Source organism: Lepidothrix coronata, unplaced genomic scaffold (genome assembly GCF_001604755.1).
Source record: "Lepidothrix coronata isolate B3197 unplaced genomic scaffold, Lepidothrix_coronata-1.0 Scaffold200, whole genome shotgun sequence".
NCBI classification, from domain to species: Eukaryota; Metazoa; Chordata; class Aves; order Passeriformes; family Pipridae; genus Lepidothrix; species Lepidothrix coronata.
The window spans coordinates 401080-420785 of record NW_016690380.1 but is presented as its reverse complement, the minus strand read 5'-3'; the positions used below and the strand labels follow the sequence as shown (position 1 = coordinate 420785).

Below are 19706 nucleotides of genomic sequence, written 5' to 3'. Positions count from 1 at the left end.
GCACTGCAAAGAAAAAAAGATCATTTGTCCCCCTTCTGTGTGTGGTGTTCTAACTTTCTGTGTCTTGAGGCTCATGGCCTTCACACATTTACTTTTGGTTTTACATCATAGATATGAGAAATTAATGTTCAAATGGGTGTTGTATGGCCAGGCTCTCCAGAGTCATTGTGTTACTGGGGCAGATCCTGCTCTCTGTGTCCCTCATCCTCACTGAGCACAGCAATTTGGGAGTGTTTAGACAGTGTATCAATGTATATTTTTTACATCTGAAAAAAAAATTGGCAGTGTTGTCCATTCTGTGAAACCCTGTTTTTTTGTATGGGTTTTTTTTTTTTCATTTGCATTATTCAGATCCCAACCAAGATAGTGTAAGCAAAAATAATCTTTCATTGCCAGCCTTCCTCACAACCAGGTATGAAAATTATCTCAACATCAGGGACACAAACCTTTGACAATATATTTCTTTTCTGGTGTGTGATAGAAATTTGTTCAAAGTGGCTCAGGATGTTCATTATCACTCCTCTACCACTATTTGGGTTTTTTGGGTGCTGAAAAATTCTCAAAGATGAGCATGAGTTTTAGTCTGATCAACCAGAAAAATACATAATTTCAGATGTAACTGTCTCGTTTCCCCAAGTCTCTGTACAGAAACCTGGTTTAACTTCTATTTAACATGCAAGCATAGAACTAATTTCTTTGAAAACTAAACTAACCTTACATAAGCATTAATATACACTTTTAGAGTGAGAAGTGAACCAAGTGAGAGGCAAATACCGTAAAAAAACCCATAAATGTTCATAGGAATATTTCTTCCAGTGTTTTCATTATATGGAGACCTTATTTATATTAGCTGTTCATCACCCTCGCAGCTGATTACTTACCAAAACAACTCGTAAAACGCAAACTTTTAATTAATACAGTATTTTCTGTATCTCCACCTGACTTTTTTTTAATAATTACTTCCAGTCTGCAAGAAGAAACTTCAGTGTATGAGCCACGTCTCCATTAAATCACTTTGAATACCAGAATTTCTCAGGTAACTGTCTATAGTACCCTGCAGACCAAGAGTTATTTGCTAAAATAATTCAACATATAAAATGAATAATACGGGTGGAAAAACCCATCATTTGCCAAAAGAAAATTTAAGAGCAATGCAAGAAACTCAGCTGCTTGAATAAACCATTCCCCTGCTAACTTTCAGGAGCATTTATGGTCCCTGCTTAAATTGGAAGAAGTTTGAATTATTGGGCTAATCAGTCAAGGGCAGAGGGATAACGGGGGACTGTACATTAGGGGAGAGCAGGGAAGGGACCTCCTGGCAGCATCCAGGGAAGGGACCTCCTGGCAGCATCCAGGGAAGGGACCTCCTGGCAGCATCCAGGGAAGGGACCTCCTGGCAGAATCCAGGGAAGGGATCTCCTGGCAGCATCCAGGGAGAGCCACGTGGCAGAGATTGGGCAGAGCCCAGGCTGTGCTTGCCCTTCTCCAGAAGCCTGTGGCCACAGGGGTCATTATTTGCAGGGGTGCATGTGATTTCCTCTCCTCAGTCCTGGCTGCCACAGCGGGCATGGGAAGGAATGAAATGTCATTCCCTGTCACCCCCCAGGAACTTTCTCTCTTGTGACTCCATGGGAACTCATTCTCCTGCCCAGGCATGGGAATGTCTCTCTTCTGCTACTGCCTCTGGCATTTCCAATGAGATCTGCTGGGAAGGAAAACTATCAATGCCAGAAAAGAGAGCATTTAGTACAACCTGTCAAGGGCTGCCATCCACGGAGCGTGGCCTTCACACCAGGACAGTGCCCTCGTCCCGTCACTGCTCCGGGAGTGCCCGCGTGTGCTGCCAACGAAGGGCATTCTGAAATGCTGGGATGAATTCAGTGACAGACTCCACAATGGCCAAATACCAAACCTGCATGGCATCCTAGAAGTGTCCTCAGAGCCAGCCTGTCCCATGGAGCAGAGCACACACAGTGTGAGTGGGCACTGTCACTGCTGCCAACAGGAGCAGTTCTGAAAGGTGGCAAAGGCCAGGCAGGAGCCATTTTTTGCAGGAGGTTCTGCTATCCCAGCCTGTGTTTGACCCACAGGGGGAACCAGAGGGCAGGCCAAGCTCCACCAAATTACCCACAAAGGAATATTAACTTACCAAGGAGGCTGGGCAAGTATTAACAAGGAAACCATTAATGAAGAGTTAAAGGAAGTGAAGCCACCCTAAAATCTAAGAACACAAATGGATCTGCTGAGTTAAAGGGCTTGCTTAAGTTTCAGCTGAAATGCAAACATATTTAAAAAGATTCAATCAGCACTTTCTGTATTAGTGGGCAAGTTCCCAGCAGCAGTACAGGAGAGCTCCACTTACCAGAGCAACAAGAGAAAGGGACTTTTTAAACACTGCACTCTGGTTTTTGCAAAACCACAGCCTGTACTACTTGACATCAGCCAACTGGTTTCCTTTGGTTACCATGTTTTGTAATCAAATCACTGCCTTCCAGTTTCCAGTTGTAAAGTGTCCATATACACAAATAAAACATACAAAACCAACTAAATCTTACTAATTTTTCTAAAAATATTCAAAGTGCATAGAATACAAAAAACTAGCTAAATCAAAAGGTTTTGTTTGAATCCAGAAAACTGTATTAAGCACAGTTTAGCTATTAAAAAGCAACTTCAAAGCCACCTTTTTCGGTCACTTCCTCCAGAGCCACAGAGGAGGAATGTTCCTCAGCTTATGTATAACAATGCAGGAGAGAGAAAAGTACAGGAAAGCAAAATTTCATGGTAAATAAAATCTTTTTCCTGACAATGATGCTGCACCACAGGATAACACTGATTGCCTGGTTACCAAAGAGTACTTTTGGAAATGTCTCAGCACCTTCCTGATGAAAATATTAATTTAATCTCACATCCAGCAACCTGTGTGATGTCAACTTCTCATCACAATTAACGGGTTTATTTTTGATGTGCACCTGACAGCTCCTAAAAGCTAATGGAAAGTCATTTATGTGCAATTTAAAATCTGATTACTTGAGTGTTAAAGTTCCCTGACAGTCCTTTATATTGGGAAAGGGAAATTTAGTAATTTACATTAAAATAATTCCTCAAATCTGATATGAAAGTCAGGCCTGAAGTTTGCTAATATTAACACATGATGTAAAAATATGGTTTCAGTTGAGAATCATTTCACAAATTATCATTTTGTAGATGGTAAAGCCTGAGAAGAGGGCATAAGGAAACTTCATGTGTGTCTTCAAATGTTTCAAAAGACAATTAATTGAGTCAATAAATGAGCTCTTTGAGGAAGATCATTTGCTGTATTGTACTTGGAATTGATTGGAAATCTCACACCAATCACTTTTTCCACCAAAAAAAAAACCAGCCAGTTTTAACTTTAAGTCAATATTTTCCATATGAAGATATTGACTACAGCACATCTTGTGTCAGGGATTGTCAAAACGTTGCACTGGGGTTTGTCAAGATGGAACATTTCATTTCAAGTGGAGTTAACACAAACTTTGACCTCTGCCATGGGCAGCACTGTCCATAGGGATCTTTCTGCTCAATCTGCTCCTCAGGCTAACAATGGTCACTCAAGTCACCTCTTTGCCAGCTTTCAAAACACATTTTTTTATTTCATTGAAATATTTTTTTTGGTTTTTACAGTTAAAACTCTTTCATGGAAGGAAGAAGCCTGACATTTCAAATGTTGGTGCTAAGGCAAATGCAAAGAAATAAAGTAATTAAACTCCCCTACAGAAGGAATGTCCATTTGCACTTCTACATGTGCTCTCTCTGCTTAATCTCATTCTGTCGTTAGTTATATATTTTCATTTTTATATTACTTTCTAGGCTGCAGAAGAAGATGGACTACATTATTCTACTCCATTCATTGTTCTTTACTCTCGCATTTGCTGACGAAGAAAGTCAGAAAAAACCCCAAAACCTTTCTTCAAACAAGGCCAGTCACAAACGGCTGAAGAGAGACTGGATATGGAACCAAATGCACATCAAAGAGGAGATTGATGCACCATTGCCACACCATGTGGGCAAGGTAAGCAGCAATCTGTCAGCAAGAATGAGCAGAAAGCAGTAAATGAGGATCTTGGAAAGCATTGCTTGTTTGCAGTCTGGGCAGCAGAGAAAAAAAGAAATAGAATGGGATTTATTACTTACGTATTAAAGTGTTAAAATCTTGGGCAAAGAGTAAATCAATAACAATGTCGAAGGGACTCTAATTCTCCTGGAGAATACAAATAAATTCTAGGGAATGGCAGGTACGGAGCATCCTCAGTCCAAGAACACTGTGTGCAGGGCACACTCAGGAAGAAGTCTGGTGCTTGATGTTTGTCAGTATTTTTCTGGCAGGACAAGATTCTTTCAGAAACCTCAGAGATCAGCAAATAAAAATATATGCATTAAAAAATACACAGTTCACATCTCTCAGCCCGGATACTAAACAGAGGTGTTATGTTTAGCAGTACTGTTACACAATCAAAAAAACTGTTTCACAAAGCGAAAGAAAACAATTTTTAAAAATAATAACGAGCATCGACCTGCTTGCAAACTCATTTTCTTCAGGGCAGTGCTCATAAAATCCTGTGGTTAACTGCATATCACCCAGACAAAGTTCTTCCAATCTAGTCTTTCAAACTGAGCCACTGTGACACTTTGCAGACAGATGCAGTTGTAGGTTTTCCTCCCACGTGAACAATCCCATCAGTCAGGGCTGTGTCACAGGGAACAGACTCCTCTGCATCACTGCTGTTCCCTGCACAAAGCACAAGGGACAAAGCAAAGGCCAGAGGGTGCTCTCAGCTCACACAGGGCATCTGTGGCCCATTTCAGCCCAATTCAGCCCCAGACTGAGGAGAACACTTCCATTGCTGAGCTGCTCTAAATGAGAGGATTCCCTTTGTGCAGCAGCATCTGACTGCTCTGCCAGGGCTGTGTGGGCACATCTGCAGCTCTGAACACTTGATAAACCCTTTAGAGAAAGGCCACGGGAGCACAACTGAGTGACAGCTGCAGGAATATGCTGATACATCCTGATTTTATCTTTCCCAGCCTTGGGTGCTTTCCTTTGTGTGTTCATCCTCAGCATTAGAAAAGGCATTCTCAGAAGTCTCTACTTTTTACACCGAATAAGAAGGCACAGGCTTTGAGACAAGGGGGTGGTTATTTCTCCTGTTACATCTCCAGAGTTGTAATCTGCTCTCCAGCAGCCAGAAACATGATTAAATATCTGGAATAAGGGAAGGAAATATTAGCAAAACATTTCAAAATAGAAAACTGAAATTAAAAAAACATTTGACAGTAAATGACAATTACGGGATAAATCAAATCCTGAATGCTCAGCAGTTGAAATTTATGATAACATCAGTAACAAAAGACCAGAAACTCTTGGCCAAACCCAGAAATCCCTGATAAATAGCTTGCTGAAATAAGAATGCTTATATAGTGCATGGAAAACTATGGTTTAAATCTTCTATCAGTGTTCTTATATGGGTGAAGGTATAGAAAGGGAAGAATCACCAGATTATTTGCAGATTAAATAATGCACAAAAGCATTTGGAATTGGATTAAATTACATTTTAAAACTGATTAATGTTCATTCCTTTTGCCCCATCCCTTTTTCATTGCATGTGATCTTCAATTTTCAAATCTGTGAGGTGAAATTTAACCTTACTGTCGTAGCATGAGCCTGAAGGCTGACCATTAAAAAATTGCATGTGACTAAACACAAGCAAGTTGTCAGCTGTGGCAGGAATCCTGCTAAATGCTAAGGAAAAGAGACTGATGCTAAACAATGTCAGCAGCTGTGAATGCAGATTTGCCCCTGTAACCCTGTGTAACCTGAGCAAAAGCCCTGGTAGGGTCAGAAAGTCACTTGCAAACCAGACTGGCTCAAACTGAACCTGCTGGTGTGTGTTATTGCAGACACTTAATGATTCATATGTGTTAACAGCATGAACCATCTATATCTTCAAGAAATACAAGATATGTTTTTAAAAATGCTTCTTGAAATATAACCAAGTTTCAGTCTGGAGGCAAGTTTCATCCTGTAACCCCACTGTAGCTGCTCTGGGGCTTTAGCTCAGTAACTCTCCAGCTGACAGCAGAAGTCCTGCTGGCCATTCTGTTTTCCAGCTGAACTGAAGGAATCCTGGTTGTGTATCTGCTGGGAGAAACTGTGCTGCATCCGGGTGCCAAAGCCCACTTTTATCTCTTTGAATTATCCTTTCCTTCCAGATCACATCCAGTGTGAGGAACAACAACGCCAAGTACATCATCGAAGGGGAATATGCCAACACCATCTTTAAAGTGGAAGAGACCAGTGGGGATGTCTATGCCTTTGAGAGGCTTGACAGGGAAAAGAAAGCAGAGTATGAGCTGACAGCTCTCATTATTGACAGAAGAAACAACCAGTCACTGGAACCCCCATCTAAATTCATCATCAAGGTCTATGATATCAATGACAATGTCCCTGTGTTTGTACAAAAGGTGTTCAATGGATCTGTCCCAGAAATGTCACCAGTAGGTATGTTCTTCTGTCAGTCATCTGCCTTCATGTCTCTGGTTAAAATGCAGAATTCATACTAAATATGCTGTTTGAAAATCCTTTTCCAGGAACGTCAGTCACCAAAGTGACAGCTGTAGATGCTGATGACCCAACAGTGTCAGGTCATGCCACGGTGAGTTACCAAGTCATTAAAGGAGATGAATATTTCACCATTGATGACTCTGGTAAGTGAGATACACAAATGTCCTTACACTTTGTCCTTACCCTACCCTGTGAAGAAAACACAGGGTTTTAAGCCTTCTTCATTCTGGAAAAAAAGAAATAATAATAAAGCAATACAATTTTAACCATGATTGAGAAAGATTTTTCATTCACACCCACGCAGTGTCACCACCTGAATCTGGAAATGAGCTAAAAAAGTCAAGATACCAGGTACCTTTAATGAACTGAGAAGATAAAAGGTCATGTTTTTCCCACTGATGAAAAGACTGACCAGGACCTGAGTTCATGTTTTCAATTCAGGAGAGATATCATTCCTTTGACCAAATAGGAAAAGGAAATACATAAATTTTGAAGCAGCATTCAATAATCAATAATCATTCAATCTCCTAAACTTTCCTGCTTAAATTTTACCCAGTTTTAGAATTCCTGTCAGTATCTCTTGTAACCACACTAGTCTTATAGAGCAAATAATGCAGGTAAAGAGGTGCTCAGACAGATTCTAGAGGCTGTAGTGACCAAGTTTAGACATTGTCAGACTGCTCTAAACAGAAAAAATCAGTTTAAATATTACACAGAATCTCCTAATATTCCATCATGCAGAAATATTTTTAACATTTCTAACCTTAGAAAAACACCCCTGTAAAAATTCTACTTAGAGCTGAATGTGTGGCATAAGATAAAAACTTGTTATCAAAGTTAAGAGATGATGGACATGCAAAATCTAAACATATTCAATGTTATTTTTTCACAGGTGTGATTTTTACAACAAGGCCTGATTTAGACAGAGAGACTCAATCAACATATGAAATTATTGTCAAAGCAAAAGATGCTCCAGGGACTTCAGGGGATTCCAGCACAGCCACAGTCGTCATCACTTTATCTGACATCAATGACAACTTCCCAGTGTTCAAACACTGTGAGTGGAATGCAAGTTCTGGAGCACTTGGAATCCAGGCGTTGACACAACCAAAATGAATTTAGGTCCTGGTTCAACACAGTGCAACTTATCTTAAAAATGGCCAAAAGAATCTTGCCTATTCTGAAGGTCTTCTGTATTTCGTCCCAATTTGCACCCCTAGAACAGAAAACAAAAATCTCTATTAATTTCATCACTTTGGACAAGATCTTGACAATTTGGGGTATTACTTATACTTTTAGAAAAAAATACATCAAAGTACTGTCTTAGAGATATAAATGCTAAATTCTCAGTGAAATATTTTTCTGTACATTTATAAGCTAAGCACAAATTTAACTAAGTTTTCCATAAACACACTCTTCATGTCTTTCTTTTTTTTTTTTTTTAACAGCATCATTTCACTTTAAAGTGCCTGAAAACATTTCAGTAGGAGGAGAAGTTGGCAGAGTCAAAGTAGAAGATGTCGATGAACCACAACATAGAAACACAAAATACAGTTTTGTCCGAGGAGATTACAGGGACACCTTTGAAATTGTAGCAAATCCATACACAAATGAAGGAATCATTAGGCCAAAGAAGGTAATTTTCCCAGTAACAAAGATGATTATTGTGTTTTTTTCACAGGACTGTTCGATTTGGTTTAGCATTAGCAGCAGGAAAAGTGGAAGTGTGTGGAAGTCAGTATGAAATATGTTAATCCTGAACACCTGCTCTGTAAGCTCTGTGAGAAGAAGAGCTGGTGATTTCTAGTCCGTTTCAATCTCCAGTCCTGAAAAAATGTAGACTTGCTGCAGAGTGCAATGGGGACTAACTCAGATATTCAGGTTACACACCTTGGGCTCCTCTCAAACTTCAGGTAGTTGGCTGCTTCAAAGAATCAGTGATTTTAAGAGTTGAACCAACTGACCAAGTCAAAGAATCCTTCCATTCTGCAGCCCAAGTGAAACCAAAGCAGAAAATGTGAACAAGTCCACCTGACCACTTCTAAAAGTGGCTCTTTACAGTTTGCCATTTGCTCCAGTCTGAGCCACAGCTCCCTTACCTTCCTCAGTGTTTTCAGAGCTTCCCCACTGATTTCTTACAACTCATTAAGAAGGTCCAGACTCTCCAAAGTCTTTATTAAGATTTGTTCTTTGGGTTTTTTAAATTCTCAAACCTACTTGATTTGTATCAAGGGACCTTCCTACATCATGCAAAGCTCTGCCAAACCAGCCTTCATTGATTGCATTGAATTGTCATTAAAAAAAAGGAGTAGGGAGGACTATAAATCACCTCTTGTAATCCTCAGATTGACAGGAATGTGTTTTTTACTTCCAAATATCTCTCTGTAACTGTTAAGACTAGAAATGCCGTTAAGAAGGAGGAAAAACTACCAAGAACTTCAAGACTGGCAGTGAAGTCCTCAGCTCACATCGGGAGGAAGCAGCTTTCCCTCACCTAATGCAGCCCTTCCTCTGGTCTTCCCATGACCTGAGGAATGCAGTGCTTGCAACTGCTGCCCAGAGGAGGAGCAGCAGGAGACCCCACACAAACACTCCCCACTACAGAGGGATTTGGAATCAGCTCTTCTTTTAACGCATAGCAGGCAGAGTTCACCCTCTGTTTCGTAATGTGATGTTGGCCATGCACATGTCATAATGTTAAATATGCAGCCATGTGAGATAAAATTTCAGCTGCTAGATAAGTACTATCACTTCCACCTGCAATGTCTGCTCAAAGAGGAAAACAAGAGTCACCACAGTTAATTCCTGTGTATCTCAGAGTGCTTTTAGAATCTCAGGCAATATCACAAAGGGCCTAGACTGAAACGAGCCATAGCTGCCCGAGCTCCAAGCCTTCCTCCCATTGTGTGACTCCTTTTACAATCTCAGGCAATGGGAAGAACAGGGAAGAGGATGTCATTTATCACTAAATGCCCCAGCTATCAGTCAGTGCACCTATGCAGTCTGCCTGGAATGCCTTCAGAACAGAAACTTTGCCAAGGGACAACCTGGTCCCCAGCCCTTGGGGAAAAGGAACTTAACCAGGTTTGGTTGTTACAGGATTATAAAAAGAAAAGTGTTGAAACCAAGAAATACTTACTGAACTTAGAATGCTGGATGAGTCTGTTCCAAACCAGGGGTTGTTAAAGCCACGCTATGACAGAGAAGTTCAGCTGGGAAATGCTCTCCCATCAGTCCAGCCAAGATGCAGTTTGGTAATGTTTCCAAACACGAGTTAGAGCTTGGAGCTTAAATTTGCACAGCTAGCTAATGCAACATTTGCTTGGACACTTCCAATGGAAGAATTTCTGTATTTGTCTTTTTTTTAGCCCCTGGACTTTGAAAAAGTAGCAGAATACAGGTTTGACATTGAAGCAACAGATCCCACCGTTGATCTCCGGTATTTTAAATCTGGTGGCTCGAGGAGCATTTCAACAGTCACCATTGAAGTCACTGATGTGGATGAGCCTCCTGTCTTCACTAAACTACCATATGAATTTAAAGTCATGGAAAATGATGCAGAAGTAAGAACACTTGGTTCAGTTTGGGCACACGACCCCGACGCAGCTAAACGGAAAATCAGGTAAGACAGCACCAGCTTTAGTAATTCTACTTTGAAGTGAAGAATTCTTTAGGATGCCAAGAATTTGACAAAGAACTGAGACTTGGGCCCCGTTTCTCAAAATGTGAACGCCAAACAAAAACCAGAAAGAATACAATTCAATTTTTCCAGCGCTGCAGCTATGGATATATATGGTAACCAAAATCTGAACATAAATTACACTTACCCATATAATTACCACATGAACTTACTGATGAAACATTTGCACATTTAGGGCAAAATGTATAATCCTGGATATCTTCCCATGGCTACAGTTTAGTGCTATACTTTTTATTCTAAGAACTCTCCCAAGCATGTGCTTGGAGAAGAAAATAGACTTCTGAAACAACAAAGTACAATAATCTGGAAATTCTTTCAAGAGATGTATTTTACTCTCACAGCTTGCATAGTTTTAGGGAAATATTCTCAGCCTGCCTGGTCAAGATATTAATGTAATTTGTCACACCAGAACTCTCTGACCTTCCACTAAAAGAAATGAAGTGAATCATAGTTTTAGCCCCTGGAATTGACATATCTTGTTTTAAACGAAAAACAGATTTATTCGACGAAAAGCAAGTCCTAATGGAGACTATATCAGGGTGTCTGATACTGGAATTATTCAACTTCCCAAGCCCCTGGACAGAGAATTCAGCTCCTCATACAACATCACTGTAGCAGCTCAGGAAGTCCTTGAAGATGGTAAGTGCCACCCACTTCCCTGTTTGAAAGAAATCAGGGAACACCTTTCCAGCAGGGCTGTAGCTTATCAAAAAGGAAAGCCACAACCTGCCAGCCTGTTCCCACTAAGCTACAAATTACATGAATGCTTCAGGGTTTGCACAATAATCTTCCAAATCTTCCCACAGCCACACAGTGTGAAGAATCAGGAAGCCATGAACTTCAAAAGGGTCATTTGACTCCTCAAAGATCCTTGATGATTTAGCCCATTAGGAAAGTTTTGTAGGGAAATATCTAAATGTCAAGGGAAAAGTTTAAATTAAAGATGGAGCTACAAATTCTCCATATTTTTCATGCAGAAGGCACGAAAGGGGGCACAAAGGGTAGAAAGGGGGGTCTAGCCAGCCCTGGGATTCCAGACATCTGAGACCTGCACTGTTGTTGTCATTTTAGGTCGTCTTTCTGACAGAGAATCACATGCCCATGTTCATGTAATAGTTGGTGATGAAAATGATAATGCTCCAGAACTTGTTTATCCTGAGGAACCCAGAGTGTGTGAAAATGCTGCACCAGGAAAGGTGAGACCGGGAGAGTTCTTCCCCAAAACCTGAATTACTACTTGTAAGCTCAAGTGAAAGTTGTCTGTTAATAAAAATTAGTTTTTTGCACCGAAACACCTGCTCTTTTCACTGATTCCCAAAACATCAGTGGACAGGAAAATCTCTTCAGGACATCATACTGCTGGAATATTGACTTTTATCTGCTCACACACATGGGCTGTGCTGCTCCTCTCCCTCCAGGCTCTCAAGTCTGTACGTGCATTAGCAGCTGAGCCATGAAGGACAGTCGAGTTTGCAGAGCAAAAATCAGCAATTCGGTTCTATCACATAAATATTCATATGTGATACTGAGAAGGAAACCACTTTAGAATAGCAAGAGAAACATTGCTGCATGTGACATCATTGTAGTGGTCAGCAGAGTGCACATATCTGCACGTACAATAGTGTTAGTGTTTGGCAAAAATGGTGTTATGTTAGTATTTATGTTATGTTAGGATTTACATGTTCAGCCTCAGACACAAGTATTCAGCCCATACATGTAACATTTGTTTAATTAAGACATTTTGTGTCATGGTTTAGAAATGGTACTCCCCAGTTTAGTGCTCCCACTGGCACTCCCTTCCCTCCAGCTGGAAGCCCAAAAGGCAAAGATTGAGATCAGAACAATTCACTGGAAACAGCAATAAGATAAGAAAACAGACTGTACCATCAGCAATACTGACTGCAAGGGTACAGAGAGAGGGTGATGTACAGGCAAAATGCTCACCAAGCCTGGGACAATGAAAAGCAGTGGTGGACAGACCCTCTGCCCCCCACACTTCCCTCAGCCCGAAAGGAATACCCTTTCTTCTCAGGAGAGACACAGAGAGAGGCCCTTTCCCCTGCCCCCAGCAGTGAAGTAAGATGGTATAGAATAACATCAGTATCTGGGGCAGAACCAGGACATCAGCCCATACATTTAATATTTGTTTCATTAAGAGACTTTGTCACAGTCTGGACTCTTTGAGGGAATCTGATATAACACAGAGGGTATTCATTTCACCCTTAGTTTAATTTTTAAAATATCTCGGGGACATAATCACACACTTTTTTTTCTTATTCTATACATCCAATCTATGCTAGGTTGAGGTTTTCAAACCCAACATGTCATTCAGGTGTGGCAGCCTCAGTGACATTCCAAGGATGACAGTCACACCCCCAGGTAGGTTGAACACTTGAGAAGACAGCCACCTTAGGCATTTAAAGAAGCCACATATCTTTCAGCATAAGGCTTTTTTTATGCTTTCATTACAATCTGAAGAGGCAAAACTGATCTTTTAGAAGACCTACAAAGGAATTGCTTGCCTTGAAAGAACTTGAAGAGGAGCATCATGAGATATCTGTGTCCTGCCCGTTACTGAAGGGTTACCCAGGACACACAGCCCAGCTCCATAAATACTTTACATGATTTTATCACTGGAGAAAATGTGTAATGAAAGCTGTGACCTCTTCCATCTTTGTAGGTGATCGTCAGGATTTCAGCTACTGACAAGGATGAACTGTCACCCAGAGGGTTCTTCAAATTCTCCCTGGCCACAGAAGACAGCAACTTCTCCCTGATTGAGAACTATGGTACAGTATCCCTGCAATGCCTTTCTCAGCTGCTCCAAGTGGGACACTGGGGCTCAGGGGAGAAAAACTGCAGCAATGACCTGTGACTGGTCTGGCTGAGCTAAGTAATATTTATTTTTAAAGGCTTAACATACTGGAAAAAAAAAAATTTGTTTGTTGCCAGCCAAGTTTCTCTAAAGGCTGGCTCTGTCTAAGGGGAAGATGTACCACCAGACTGGGAAACTTTAAGGAAAATCTGGCAGAGATTATCACTTAATTAGATGTCATTACTTCTTGCAGATAACACAGCAAATATCACTGTCAAATACGGACAGTTTAATCGTGAACTTGCCAAAATCCACTACCTGCCTGTCATCATCTCAGACAACGGTGTTCCTGAGCTCAGCAGCACAAACACTCTTGTCATCAGTGTCTGCAAGTGCAACGAAAAAGGCAACTTCACTTTCTGTGAGGAAAGAGCCAAACAAGTGGGAGTCAGCATACAAGCACTGGTGGCCATTTTTATCTGCATCTTCACCATCATTGGTAAGGATCTGACCCGGGTAATATTCTCTGCATTAAAAGGTTTTGTTCTTTCTGAACTGAGATCTACAAAAGCTTTGTGCCTATAAAATGGCCACAGAGCCAGAAATTCTGTAACCATTTGATTCATCTCACGTGTTCTTCCTCTTTGGTGTGTTACAGAGCTCAGCTACAAAGCTGTTCCCTCCACTGGGCAGGCTGAGTCACTGGAAAGGTTACTGCACATATGCATAATAGACTTGATTTACTGCTGCCAGGCTCACATGTAGCTAGAGAATAGGAAATTTTTGCTGGGCAATAACAATAGGATTCCTGTTTCCAAAGGCTGAACTTGTCTGGAAGCCCTTTAAACAGTACAGTGAACATACACACATAAATATATCTGTCACAAGCCAGCAGAGCAGTGCTTATCTGCTGCATTTGAAATCTATCAGAGAAGGCACAGTACTTTTTCTTGCTTGAAGTACTTTTCAAGTGCCACATAAGTAGCATTTGATGCTTGGCATTAAAAGATTTACCAGCTGCAGGCAGTAGGTGATTCAATGAACTTGTGACACCATGTATGTATGTGATTACACCTCGAGAGTCGGGGGTGCAATTCCTGTCCAGACTGAACTTCTTCAGAGCATAGTAATCCTACAGCTAAGCAGTATTTTTAACTATTCCTTTAAAAAATAGGTGTTAAAAAAATCAGTTCAGGAAAAAAACCCACTTCAGACTGTGTTACATATCTTAAATGCAATTTGTTTCACTGCCTTGCCTCTCTATTTACACGTGCTCATTTAAGTTCTCTTTGCAGTACTTGCAATGCTGCTTCTCCTAAGGAAGAGACACAAGAAGGATCTGAGCGGGCTGGGGAGGAGCGTGGCAGAGATCCATGAGCAGCTGGTCAGGTATGACGAGGAAGGTGGTGGGGAAATGGACACCACCAGCTACGACGTGTCCGTGCTCAACTCCGTGCGCAAGAACGGCGTGAAGGCAGAGGCTGCTCCCTCTCCGTATGCACAAGTCCAAAAGCCTCCTGGAACTATAACTTCTGCTGCTGGAGAAATGGAAAGCATGATCGAGGAGAAGAAGAGCGAAGCTGACAACGACAGGGATTTGCTGCCCTACGACACTCTGCACATCTACGGCTACGAGGGGGCCGAGTCCATCGCCGAGTCCCTCAGCTCTCTGCAGTCGGGCTCCTCGGACTCGGACGTCGACTACGACTTCCTCAATGACTGGGGACCCAGGTTTAAAATGCTGGCTGAGCTGTATGGATCAGAACCTAGTGAAGATTTTGTGTATTAAGTTCAAGTTAGCCATGAGTTTTCTCCCTCCCACCACAAATAGACACCAGGAGACTGTCAGCGGCCACAGGAGAACTCACAGCTCTTCCCTCAAGCCATACTAGGATTTCAAACAGACGTGAGAGAAAAACCTGACAACAGTAGGGTTAAAAAGACACACAGACCATGTGTATTAACTTCCCCCAGCACTGCTGTCCTTGCTAACATTCAGTTCTGTCCCCAAAATTGCTTCTCATGGACCTGCTCAAGCCTCCTAGGATTCCCATCGAGGTAGACAATTCTTAAAAAGTGGGCTTTTTCCCCCCTCTTTCTCTTTCATTCCTCTCCTCCTGTACTGTTTCCATCAACATGTATCCAAGGTCACCATCCACTGGGAGAGAGAGGTTCAGTGGCCTTGCTAAGGGATGTTTTAAGCCCCCTGTATCTCCAGCTGGCTGCTTTGCCTGCCCCTTCTGGAACATCTTTATTGATGTTCCACACTTATGCTTACCCAGTAGAGGAGAGGAGGAACATATGGTCCATCACTTAATATTAGAAATTATTCCATCATTTTCAAAAAGAGGCATGTTTTCTCCTTCTTTCCATTCTATTAATTATTTTTGTTTTATAGTCTTTGATTACATATTCGAGTTATTCAAGATAAAATTAGACAGGATTTTTAGACACACAATCTGGTTTCATCTGTCATTTTTAACAGCCTGATGATGATTTCAGGCACCTTTCTGGCATGATAGAATCTGCTCTAGCTAACAGCAAAATTGTTTTTTCTCTCTGTAAATAGGATTTTAGTGTTACTCCATGGAATATATCCTGCAGGGCAGGAAATGGGGACATCAGGGGAATGTTAAGACTCCAATACTGTACTTTTCCATCTCTAGATGGAAGCATAGGTCTCTCTATATTTCCAAAGAGGCTGAATAGGGTTTTTATTCAATGTTATTAATGCAGTTGTATTTTTCAGGGACAAACAAATGAAGGGCCTCATTACTGTGAATCTGTTGTGACTTTTTCTAAGCGGGTACTGTAAAACCAGTATTTTCCTCCTAGGAAAGTACTGCAGACTTCTAAACCTGAATCTACACACCCACACTCTCATCTGCACAAGGAACCACCAGTGGAAGGAAGGTTTTGGAGCTGCAGCTTCTCCATCCCTGTGTGTTTAGTGTCTCACCTGAGGAAGAGCCACAGAATGACCAGAATGAAACTTCGCGGGGGGAAGTTCCCCAGCCAAATACATTTTTTGGAAAAAACGGGTCTCTTAGGACAATGGCCTGTCCCTGGCTTGCAGCAACACAGATTCCTGTTGCCTTCAGCAGGAACAGAGCCCTGTACCCAGATACTGCCCTGGGCAGCATCTGTGCTGGAGCTGTAGGTATTAGTTTAGTTGATTTAATTATTTAAATCTGCTAGCTAACCAAATAACACTAGATTTTATTTTTTTCCTAAACCAATATAATGGAACCTCACAACTTTGCTTTTCCCTTTTTCATGTCATCTCTAATTTACACTCCCCCCATAATTCTTCCTTGGTAGGAAACAGGAATGCACTATAATATGGTCTCACATCACTCCTAAACTGGATAACTACTGGAAAAAAGTTATCCAATAATATACTTGCCTGGACACTAATGTACAGTCACATCAATTGTGCAATCACTCAAATTTTCAAATATGAGCTAAAAGAAAACTGAGTAGAATTCTGTCCATCAGTCAAATCAGTTTTGGATCCCATCTTTCACTAAAAAAAAGAAGCACATTTTGGGATGACAGCCTTGGCTTTATTTTTCATGTGTTCATTCTCTCTTGCTTAATCCAGCCAACAGTGTATGCTATTGGGGTTCCACATGTTGGTACATTATAAAGAATGCTAACTACTAATACAGTTTAATTTTTTTGTCAGTAATTAAGGTATTGAGTATCAACAGGTAAAGTTAGTTGTTAAATTATGTAGTGCAGTAACTAAAGTACTTTGGTAGGCATCACCCAGATAGTATTACCTGTAATCCTTGTTTTTAAGTATTACCTGTACTCGGGTTTTTTAAAGTTGTTTTTTTTGGAAGCCTGTATGCAGTTCCCTTGTATAAAGATGTAAAGTTCCTTTTTATATTCCTGTACTGTATTTTTTTTTTTACTACATAAAAGTGAATCTCAAATTTGTATTTTCTGTGCATTAATAAGTTTCACATAGAGGACAATATCAGGCTTTGTGCCACATTGACCTCAACCATAAAAACACTGGTGTCTGTGCTCTAAGAGAACCCAGACTAGCTGTAATTACCCCAAAGGACTTTCTGTAAAAGCAGCTTTCTCCCACTCCCTGTACAGCAGGCAGGATTACTCTGGGGGACAAAAAAGCCCCAACTTTCTCACAGCCCAGGATTGTCACACATCAGCAACAGGAAATAAATTATCCCTAAATCTGCAGCTCCACATAGCACAATTTCTTACCCTTCCTTCTTACTGCAACTAAAGACTGCCCCAACAATTCCCAGGATTATTTTAGCACTTAAAAAAAAAAATTACATCAATTTTCCCCAGATACAGCACTTATAATTTACAAAGCCTGGAATAAAGCAAAAAAGTTCAATTCCTTCACTGCTAATTGCCATGAGCAAACTCCAGATCCAACACACTTTAGCACAAGTTATATTAAAAACACAATAGATGTGCTAATTAAGTTATAATGAAATGCATTTTTCCATAGAAAGAATTTGATTAAACAGCTACTCGCAACTTGTAGCAGAGAGTCTCATAAAGGTTTTCATTAATCATTGCATTAATATGCATTTTAATCTCATATCCTTAAAAATATATCATAAATTATTATTTTATTACATTCAGATGCCGAAGTTCATGCCATTTAATAAAGGTTTTTTTACTCCCACCCCATTAGAATTTTCAATGAAATAATGACTTGTGATGAGAATCTTTGATAGGTATCACAGCAGCCATGAAAACTCTTTGAGTGTGAACACCTGGCCCAGTGCCACGTGTCCCAGGTAGGTCAGGGGAGCAAAGGTCCCCTGATCAAAGCAAATTTCCACTGTTCAGAGAAAGAAAGAACATGTTCTATCACACATTATCTGATTACAGTCCAGTCCAACTGACACACTGGGCACAGGAATTCAACAGCAAATCCAGTGGGAACAGAAGGATCAGTTATAAAAGAGAAATCAAAGCATCTTCTCTGAGTTCTTGTTCTTCAATAAGTGGGTTCTTCCCTTTTCTCCTTTCAGCAAGAAGAGCCTGGAATAGCACCAGGAGGGACCTGCCAAGCACAGGAATTGTGCCCCAGCCAGCACTGACTGGAGGGAAAGCCATGTAAAGCCCTGCTGGTTTCTGGAGCTCAGAGTTCAGAGCACAGAGGCACCTATGAACATTTATTGTAAATGCTTTCACTGCTAGACTTATGTCATGTGCAGGGGAAATGCTCTGGTGGTAGTAAACGTGCTGATATACAATCCTATTTGGCTAGAAATAATAGTTATATTTATTTTCATTATATTTCAGGTGGGGCGAGCACAAAAGAAGAAAATTAATCTCTTTTTTGACCTATTCTCTCTTTCTACCTAATTTTTTAAATAACCGTTTCAAGTTTGAGAAAGTAAGAAATAAAACTTGTGGTTTTACCTTCACACACTTTCTGGAATGAAAGACATCACTAAGGTGATATTTTCCCCGCTGAAGAAGTTATCACAATCTTGCTGTACCACAAGTCATCAAATCTTACCAGGGAATTAATAAGAGTCTGATCAGATCACAGTGGATGATTTAGCTTGAATATAGCCCATAGAAAAAGCATGACAGAAAGGAAAACATAAAGACACCCTTTTGGTCTGCATCAGGGAAAGAAGAAGAAAATAATACCAAAAATGCTCTTTTATGAGCAATAAACACCCACAGCTCTTTGCTGACCTCTCTCAGCTTCCTGACTTTGTTTCTGCCTGATCTGATAGAAAAGGGAAAAACAGCATTTCCTTCCACTTATCCTCAGTGAGAGGCTGCCCCACCTGCTGTCCCACCTGCTGTCCCACCTGCTGTCCCACCTGCTGTCCCACAAGGCTCTCTTAATTCATTCCAGTTAACCCCTTCATCAATGCCACAATCAATCAGCAATATCTGCAATTCCTTAATTCCTCATTACAAAGGAACCTCCACTTCAAAGCCAGTGCTCAGGGTGAGGTTACCAGAACAACCAGAACGAGCCAGGGCAGAGCTCCCCAGGCAAAAACACCTAAACAACATAAGCCAAGGAAGGTTTTTCAGGAAGTCAGCAAGACCTGGGCTGCAAACAGTCCCAGAGCTCTTCTGGCAGCCTCGAGAGTTCGAGGCCTGGCCTGCAGTGCCCCTACAAACCAGTGCATTCCCACACGGGAAGGGTCAAAGGGAGCCCCATGTAACCCCCTCTGCTCAGACCCATCAGACCTCCCTCACTGCAGATGTTCCTGGGGACACTGTGCACCCCACAAACTGCCTTAACTGGGGCAGGACAGAGAGCCTCAAACTGAGCCCAAGACCTGTCATTTAAAAGTGTCTTAACAACCATCCATGCTTCCCTCTCCCCATTAAAGAGCAAACCCGAAGAACCTAAAAATGCCAAAAACCTGAACTGCACTGGGTGTGTCCCCCAGCACAGAGATGTGAAATGCAGGCTGGTGTCATGGCAGGAGAGCACGGGGGGCTTTATTGCACATCCCTGCGGCCAGTACGGGACACCTCCCTCCATCCCACATCCCTACAGCCAGCCCGGGACACTTCCCTCTATCCCACATCCCTACAGCCAGCCCGGGACACTTCCCTCT

General features: G+C 41.3%; 1 protein-coding gene across 6 annotated transcripts in view; it reads left to right on the top strand.

The window, feature by feature from the left end:
• The window catches only part of CDH5 (cadherin 5), a 29678-nt gene extending 12617 nt beyond the window's left edge, over positions 1-17061 (top strand). For 2 of the 6 annotated variants that reach the window (XM_017832297.1, XM_017832296.1), the window contains exons 2-13: positions 967-1036; positions 3850-4051; positions 6250-6538; positions 6628-6744; positions 7494-7658; positions 8050-8237; positions 9970-10223; positions 10798-10940; positions 11373-11497; positions 12982-13090; positions 13370-13615; positions 14400-17061. In XM_017832297.1, coding sequence (XP_017687786.1) covers positions 3863-4051; positions 6250-6538; positions 6628-6744; positions 7494-7658; positions 8050-8237; positions 9970-10223; positions 10798-10940; positions 11373-11497; positions 12982-13090; positions 13370-13615; positions 14400-14905 — 2331 coding nt within the window. In that variant the 5' untranslated portion in view covers positions 967-1036; positions 3850-3862 and the 3' untranslated portion in view covers positions 14906-17061. Of the gene's footprint in view, positions 1-378; positions 413-966; positions 1037-3849; positions 4052-6249; positions 6539-6627; positions 6745-7493; positions 7659-8049; positions 8238-9969; positions 10224-10797; positions 10941-11372; positions 11498-12981; positions 13091-13369; positions 13616-14399 lie in introns of those variants that run through there. The other 4 variants (XM_017832293.1, XM_017832295.1, XM_017832298.1 and 1 more) reach the window with 3 other exon arrangements.
• The last annotated feature ends 2645 nt before the right edge of the window (positions 17062-19706 follow it).